The sequence below is a fragment of the Thunnus albacares genome, chromosome 24 (assembly GCF_914725855.1).
Source record: "Thunnus albacares chromosome 24, fThuAlb1.1, whole genome shotgun sequence".
Classification (NCBI taxonomy): Eukaryota; Metazoa; Chordata; class Actinopteri; order Scombriformes; family Scombridae; genus Thunnus; species Thunnus albacares.
This window is the reverse complement of record NC_058129.1, coordinates 7,066,133-7,075,008: the sequence shown is the minus strand read 5'-3', so window position 1 is coordinate 7,075,008 and position 8,876 is coordinate 7,066,133. Positions and strand designations below refer to the sequence as shown.

The following is an 8,876-nucleotide window of genomic DNA, read 5'->3' as shown; positions in this document are numbered from 1 at the left end:
ATACCTGTAGTAGTTTGTATTGCGGTAGTGATTATAAATTAACAATAAGTAATTCCTTTTGAAAGAAGAAATGGGGACAGATTAGGGTGTCTGACGTGGCCAGTGTATTTTTTTGTGTCCTCTCCAGAGAGATCGCCGCCTGTTCAGTTAGGGAACATTGAATTCCTAAATGGTGATGCTCACTGCACACTGAAAATGGTGGCACAGTGCATCCTTTGCATTTTTATAGACCTACTTTGCATATTGGATTTAAGTGGGTCAAGTGAAGAGTAACTTAACAAAAATCAAAACAAGCGCTTAAAAGATTCAAAAACCAAACAGCATTTTCAACATGTTTTCTTGATCTATTTTTTTTTCAAAGTGAAGAAATATATATGTACAAACTAATTAAAAAGATGGAGTTGAAGTGGTTCAGATGTTAAACCCTTAATCCAGCAGCTGTACTTCTTAATCAGTGTCAAAGTTTACACCCATTGGCTTTGTCAAATGCTAAAAAAGTGTTTAATTTCAAATGAACTCCAATGATGCTTCTATAAATTACCAACTCATCGCTTGCCAGGCGGCAATGTGGATTCTGTTGTCATGGCATAATTGCAAAGGGACAGCCTCAGATAATGCTCATTGATTGAAACACATTGATTCCAATCCTCACTGAGACACTAGCTGCCCCTCTGAACGAAGCATATATACTGTATCTTTATCTGCTTTGATTGAGTCCACAACATACTTGAGATCAATTGTTTTCAGCCAATGGATTGTCATTTGATTTCAAATAAAATAACTTCAGGCCCTGGAGCTTTCTTTTCAAACTCTCCAATTCCATTATGATTCATAATTTCATTCTCCGTCAAAATGTAAAACTCTGAAATTGGACCAAAATGCCCAAATGGTCTCTTTCATATCATCACCAACAGCCTTAGGTTTCTCATAAGCACATTATATGAACCTGACATCATGTTTATTTGATGACAATAACATAGTTTGGTCAATATAGTGCAATAAGTGCAAAGCAATCAAAACAAATCAAATTGATAAGGGATAGAGAATCTGCGAATGCTTGTATAAAAATAGGTGTTACATTGATTAAAATATCAGTATTACACAACATAATTAATACTTCAAATATCATTTATGAATTTTGTTTTGATAACATATCAATTCTACATATTAAGAATGAATACCCATATTCATTTTTAATATAATAATCTCCTTTATGAGAGCTCATGAAGGCTAACTCGCCTTCCAATTCCAAAAAGTGCAGAAAGCATACAAAGACACTTTTTTTTTTTCATCTTCTTTAAATGACGCAGTCTTTTTTGAACATTGGGGGTGTGCCACTTTCAAAAAAAGCCACTTTTACAATGCAGAGCTACAGTAAATGAAACTACAAACATAAGCCTTTCCAGAGGATCATGGAGTATGATGACACAGGTAATATTGATGTAGAATCAAAAGTTTTGAAAAGACATGGCAGATTATATCAATAAATACTTACTTACAGACTACAGCAGAAAATAGTCCTGCACAGTTTTGATGATCTGCTGTACAGTGTTTTTGTCCAGGAGTGATTTTATAAACATTTTTTTTCTTTTCTGATTCACAATATACCTTATGTATGGTTATATTCCTGAAAATGAAGTTGGGTAAGATTTACCTGTACACTTACATTTTGTGTGTTATTCGATCGTCACCATAGAAAAATAGATTTTGCATCATCAGTTAAGTAGAGCAATTTTGTTCATCCATGTTTGTGTCAGAAAAGCTGTATCCATTCCTGTAATGTCATGTTTCAGAAATAAGAATAAGATTGTTCGGCACACCCCGTTTTAACTCCTTCGCGTTTTGCTTGTTTGTGTTGTGCCAAGGCACCCTATAAACTGAGCCAATGTTTCAAGGAGGGTCAAGAGAGAAGATGCTTCATTACATTAATGATTTCTGTTGCTCAAAACTGGCTAAAGGTGGTCTGTTTCTCAAGAACTTCGAGGTAATCGGGCTCAGACTGCAGTTTAGCTTTTAACTCCAAATACTCATTTCTGTTGGGCTCAACATAAACAGTACTGGGTGCTGTGCCATAGAGCACTGTTTCTCTTATCCTCTCCGGGTGCAAGAACTGACGTCTGACATCAAAATTTGGGTTGTACGTGTACGACACAGGCCCTGTGTACTTGTACTCTAAATTGGCACCTGCAGGGATGGATGGGATGGACTGATGGGGAGACTGCTTATCGGGGTCAAGGATGCCTCTGAAGAAATGGTCTGCATCCTGGACAGGGGAGGGGTTTTCACGCGGCTCGATGGTGCTAACACTGTACGTAGGGCTCCTCATCGTACTGCTATCCCTCTCCTCATCCGGGGTACTCCTGTATGTGACCTTGAGCTCGTGGAGGTCACGGTAATCCTCTACTGTGTTTCCTTCCCTTGACCTGTAAATGGGGTTTTTGCACATATGGCCCATGGGATGTGGAATATACTCGTAGACGTGGCCAGCGGGGGCCTTAACTTTAGGGCCAGAGCGGTTGCTGTAGAGGCTGTACTGCAAATTAAAAGAGCTGACGTCTGAATTGTTGGTGCTAGTGCGGTCACTCTGTGACTTTTTGCGCTTTTTCATCACTACAACAAACAGCCCTGCGGCCACAAAGACAGACATGATGAAAACAAGCAGGAGGCTGAGGATGAGGACAGAGAGGGGGACAGTGCTGCTGGACTTGTTGAAGTTCTGTGGAGCATCCGTGGTGACGATCCGGTCATCCATGGGCTCATCGGTAGGGGGAGTTGGTGAGACATAGGCTTCAGAGTAGTCTGGGCAGAGCTGCTCCGACTGGATCGAGCGCAGGTCCAATCCTGTGTGGCGTTTGGGCGTCTCACACACAACCTCGTTAACCACAGTGCCTGCGCTGAGCTGCTCGAGCCATATCTTCATCCCCACTATGTCACAGGAGCAGTCCCAGGGGTTTTCAAACAGATCTATCTGCACCAGCAGCTTTAACTGATCTAAAACACCACTCACAGGCAGCTTTTGGAAATGGTTGTTGCGCAGATTAAGCCTAGACAAGGAGAGGCTGGAAAAGATGCCCACAGGTAAGGTTTTCAGGAGGTTATTGTTGAGGAAAAGCAGCTGGAGATTAGGAAGGTAGCGGAAAGTGCCCGCATCAATCTCCTTGATTTTGTTGTACTCTAAATAAAGATACTGCAAGTTCTGCAAACCAAAAAACATTTCTCCTGTAAGCCTGTCCATGAGATTACCATTTAAATACAGCCTACGCAGGTTGGTTAAATCCCCAAAAGCTCGGTCATGGATCAGAGTTATCCTGTTGTTTCCCAGGTGAAGCAAATCCAATCCAGTGGCATCGACAAAATCTGATCTCCGTACCACAGGGATGTAATTTCCAGTGAGATACATTTTTTTAGGATTGTATGGCTTGGGTTTTAGATCAGAAATGCTTTCAATCTTTCTCTCTTGGCAGTTGACATTTAGCCCAATTTCAGATATCTGCAGATTACACGTGCAGGCAGTGGGGCAGTCCAAAGGCACAGGAGATTTGGTCTGAAAAGCAATGATGGGGCCGTAGTTGTAAGGGTTACCACCTGGTATTCGTGAAGTAGGCTTTACCCTAGTTCTGTTAAATTGCCGTGTGCCCTTGGTAGGCCTAGAAGAGGACCTAAAAACAGCTGAGGAGGTGGCAGAGGCTGTGACAGCAGCAGGAGTGGTTTGGTAATATCCATTGGTGCTGCTAGGGGGTGCAGGCCTCACCGTGTCTTCCGGGGGTCTTCTTGGGCAGAGTTCCTGCTTTGACACCTCATCCAGGTCCCTACCATGGAGCCTGAACGGCGTCTCGCACACCACTTCTCCCACCAGAGCTGTATAGGCTATACTCTCCAGCCAAGCCTTCAGAGCAATGAGCTCGCAGGAGCAATTCCACGGATTCTCCTCCAGTTGTAATTCCACAACTTTATCCATGTGCTCCAGGAGGCCGATGTAGGGGAACATTTTTAACCGGTTCCCCCTCAGGTCCAAGTGCGTAAGGGGAACATTCCGGAAGATATTCGGAGGCAGGACTGAGAGAAGGTTGTCGTTCAAAATCATCACTGTCAGTTGGTGTAGTTTGCTCAAGGCATTGGACTCTATATTGGTGATGTAATTATAATCAATCTGTAGGTATTCCAAACTCTCCAGTCCTGCAAAGGTGTCATCCCTCAGAACTTCAATCTTGTTGTTATTGAGGTGCAACCTTTTTAATCCCTGGAGTCCATTGAAGGCACCTGACTCTATCTCAGAGATATCATTGTTCCCCAAGTGCAGGATGGTCACCCCGGTGTAATTGATGAAATCATTGACTGACAGCTTCTTCAGGAGGTTCCCTGTCAGCAGGAGGTGGTACATGGAGAAATGGACTGGGCTGATCTCTGTCAGTCTGATGATTCCCCGGTTCTCACAGCTCACTGTCAGGATCCCTTCCTTCTCCTCGCATGTACACAGGTTTCGACAGATTTCCCCATAATTGTCATACATCTCGACCAGCCTCAGAGATGATGCAATCAGAAAGATTATTTTTAGGATCCAGATATGCATTTTTCCTGGGAGAGGATGCCCCAGCTCACTCAAGTGTGGTACCAGTATGAGGTGTCATCTAAGGAGGAAAAGAAAAGGACGGGTTCTGTTTTATACACCATGGAAAATACAAATGTGTTCAACATTTACAAAATGCATATAGTAACAGACTTGCAAAATCGGCTAAAACCCAATGAACAAATATTAGACATTCATAACAAACACACACAGGCTGAGACAAGTAGGCCTATAAATGTTTGTTCATTATGCAGATGTGTTATGTCGGCATCATTTTGGTTTTGAGGCTGTCAGGAGACAAGTGACCCAGATGAATCTTTAATAAATGCATACTTTAACGATGATATATAATCAAGTTGATAACACAACTACCCGCGGTGGATGGCCACTGCGCATTTTGGATAGTTCGCCTGAATTCCAATCCATTTTGGCAGCAAAAAAAAAAAAAAAAAAAAAAAAAAACCGCTTCGCCATCCACCGTGTGCAGACTGATAGATCTGGTCATTTACTAATTCAATCCCTTGAGAATTTCAACAAAAAAAAGGTTCCTTGACAGAATATCTCAAGCCAATCAATCGCTTCGAGTGATGGATGATGTGGCATCTTGATTATTATTTTAACGATTTAATCTTTCCCCCCAAACTAACATTGAAATCTCGAAGATGCAACTCCTATCTCCTAAACAGGAAGATTTCTCACTCACCCCGCATACCCGACGACTTGGTAACAGTGGGGAAACTGTCGGATCCCTCTTCACCACCGTTCAAACAACATGAGGACGGTATTCGCCTGATATGATTGAAACGATCCTGGGTTGAAATATTTAAAAAGATATATATATATATGCCGGCTCTCATAAACGAATCGGCTCAATGTTCATCTTAAAATCCGGCCTGCTATAGAAATTGTGAATATCAGCCTACAAGGCGACAGTCGCAGCCCTTCTTCTGCCCACGGGCGAAAAAAAGAAATGAGAGGAGTTGATCAAAGGCAAATAAGCAAGCGTCGCTGATCTCATAGCGCATCTCTGATCGAAATAGCATTTTGACGGGGAGTAAATAATTCTATAATCAAGTATTCTGTATGGCATCTGCTATATAGAAGGTTACAGATAGTCTCTCTCCCTCCCTCCCTCCCTCTCTGCTTCTCTCTCTCTGCCACAGACGCGTAAGCGGGCGTGCACACACACGCACACACACACATACAGACACACACACACACACACACACACACACACACACACACACGCACACACACACACACACACACACACACACGTTTGGTGCGCTCCTTAAAAGAACACAAAAGCCTACACATCAGCTCAGTAAATCTCCCCAAATATGCGCATAACATAGAGGAACATGCTTCCAGTATATGGGTTCTGTAACTGATTCGTACACCCACTTTCGTCTCATTTTTTGTCCTTATATTTGAGTTTATTATCATAACCTCAAGAAAATCCCATCGCCTGTGGATATAATATTGATAACTTGAAAGCCAGTGCGTCTATCTTCGCCGGGTTTCCGTGTGCAGAGGCAGCGGGCTATTATTTGGAACGAATAAAACTGTGATGATATATGTGGGCATAAAATCCGGGCTCTATGTTTGTTATTGCCATAGCAGCCGCAGACACCTTGCTTAACAGCATCTTAAATCCGGATCAACTTCAGCAATGCAAGTGGAGCTAGAAACAGAGATTTCAGCACCACGGACAGATCCCCTAAATGTTAAAGCATATGCGCCTCAGCTCAGCTCAGACAAGCAGTAGAGAGAAAAAGAAATCATCGTCCTCTTACCGTGCTGATCCCGGTAAACGCCAAAGCATCCCGAAAAATCACGGCTGTGCCCCTTCTTTTCTCTCCAACCTCAGTGAAAACATGGATTTCGTGATTTCACCGTCCGCCCTTCTGTCGGCTGTAAAAAATAAATAAATAAATAAAATCCTTAAAGTCAAGTCTCCTCGGTGTTTAGCTCCATAAACCAGGCATCCAGGAGCACATATACAGTCTCATTCACGCCAATAACGTGACAGCCAGCGCGGCAAAACGGGCTCCTGTGTTCTTCCAGCAGCAACTGAAATTAGCAGTGTCATCTCGGAAAAAGAGCCAAAACCAAAGTTCGAACATGGTAAAGAAAAGGAGGCGAATAAAAACGCGGTAATCCGACATCAGAGAAGACTTGCCGCATGCATTTTAACTGTGACTTTCATGCATGCGCACTGACGAAGCGGAGGAGAGAAGCACGAATCCCCTTGTCTGCTGCCAGTGGTGCGGCTTGTATCAGTTTATGTATAGATCTGCCCAAGGTCTCTTTATTTCAATTGCCAGACCGTCCAAATCGACCGGAGATCAGTGGATATGTTCCTCCAGCTTTCGCCTTGGATGCAAGAATCCGATACCCATTCTCCAGTCCTGCATTGGTTATAAGATATCCTATGTGTATAAACAAGCTTTATCTTCCCAGCAACGTTTCAACTAGTGGAACTTGATCTTGGTTGGTGCAAACCAGCGCATCCCCTACAGCGATGGACGTATTATGAAACAATTACCATAGTATGACAGCTGAAATCACTCGTAAAAATGCATAAATCCCCCAATCTCAGAACTGTCACAGCGAGGAAATGAAAAGCAATTTAATGCGTGCAATACTCTTTAAGGGGGTATGGTAATGTGGAGTAGGAGGAGGTGGGGTGAGGACGAGGAGTGATGGGGAAAAAGGGAAGAGGGAAGCTGGAAGAAGACCCGTAGAGGGCAGCACAATGATGAAAAAAGCATCTTGGCAGGCTTGCATTTTCAGGCTGCACTTTGTAAGTCAGAGTGTGTTTTAATTCAACGCAGACAACCATTTGAGTTGTCACTCAAAGCTTTATCTGTTTTCCACCAAACAGGGCATCTTATTTCCATGCTTTTGAAAGTCAAGACTGGACATGTGGAGCTTTCCTTTTATTATTATAATTCCATAACACTTTGCATTTGTCTGAACAACAAGCTTTTGATTTTCCTAGACAGAAGTGGTAAGCAGATGTAGCTTGGCCTGAAACTCATCTTGGATTCATCATGTCGCTTCATTATTCAGCCTGGAAGGATATTCCTTGAGACAGCCTTCAAATGATTGCAAAATACTAGGCACTGCTGGAATACATTTACTTATTAGCAGCACATTGTTCACAACCCCCCTCTCAGTGAGATGATGCTTGGTTGTATACTTGCTTCAACAACGTGATTTGCTCAAACAAAAGATGGCAAGTTGAATCATTTTATTTTCCATTCCTCCTATAAACTCATCACGAAGATAACCTTTAACCTATTGTTAACTTAGTAGATTGGGTATTAAAGTTGTGTGCATGCATCAGACAAATAAGGTCAACCAAAGAATCATTTGTACACCTCATATCTCTTTATGGACGCTTCCAAATACATGGATTAAGCCTATAGTCCCAGAAAACACAAATTTACAAGAGATCTGCATTGAAAGAAATGAATTTACTGTAGGATTAGGCTTAATCCAGTTTTGAACCAAATACTCCAGCCTACTAATGCTGCCATGTTGCTGTAAGCGCTCTGTATTTTTACCAAATCATGGCTTATTTGCCCCTTGTTGAAAGAGCAAATCAAGTCAAAGCCACAGCTGCCCTCTTACCCTCTTGCTGTGGGACAAGAAACTTTAGAAGCACTTAACTAAAGCCTGAACAGAAAATCGAATTAAATCTAGCATATGGTGGGCCGCCATGTCCAAAGAGATTTCCCACTTAGTCAGTATTGTGTGGTAATAAGTCAACTCTTATGCGCTCTATAGCATGCAGGGAACGACAATAAGCGGATGTGGCATCCATGCCGCCTCTCCGAAATTAGCCATGGAGATGCATTGAATTATCTTAAAGTCTCTGGCTCTGTAATCGTATTAACAGTAGTCTATCCTGTGGGGATGGACAAATCGGTATCAATGGAATCCCAGCTGGGATACAGCTATGAAGAAACTTGCACTAATGCAGCAGGGTTTTTGCTCCCTCCCTCTGGAAAGGACTGTGGCTACTTCCCCTGAGAGGCATCATGGCATCAAAGAGAGGAGAGGAGCTGTCCTAAATCATTTTTTTTGGCTTAAATGACTTTGTGTACTGCTGATGGGAGAGGTACATACCCTTGATAAAGTAGTGCCTGAATGATGATGGCGGTGTGTGTGTATGTGTGTGTGTACAAGTTTTGTAGGTGTAACTTTGTTGTAGCAAAGTTCGTCACACTGATGTGTGTCTAGAGAAGTTTCCATGCGTATCCACATACTTGTATGCACGCACAAATGGACGTCGGGTTGT

The 8,876-nt window shown here is 42.6% G+C and overlaps 1 protein-coding gene across 1 annotated transcript; it reads right to left on the bottom strand.

Annotated features, from left to right (window-relative positions):
* Nucleotides 1–1,008: 1,008 nt before the first annotated feature.
* Nucleotides 1,009–7,157, bottom strand: LOC122976001 (SLIT and NTRK-like protein 5). The gene is made up of 2 exons (XM_044344232.1): nucleotides 6,364–7,157; nucleotides 1,009–4,628 (listed from the first exon to the last, which is right to left on the bottom strand). Exon 2 carries the CDS (start codon nucleotides 4,568–4,570, stop codon nucleotides 1,943–1,945), a length of 2,628 nt encoding a protein of 875 aa, XP_044200167.1. The 5' UTR covers nucleotides 4,571–4,628; nucleotides 6,364–7,157; the 3' UTR covers nucleotides 1,009–1,942.
* Between the last annotated feature and the right edge of the window lie 1,719 nt (nucleotides 7,158–8,876).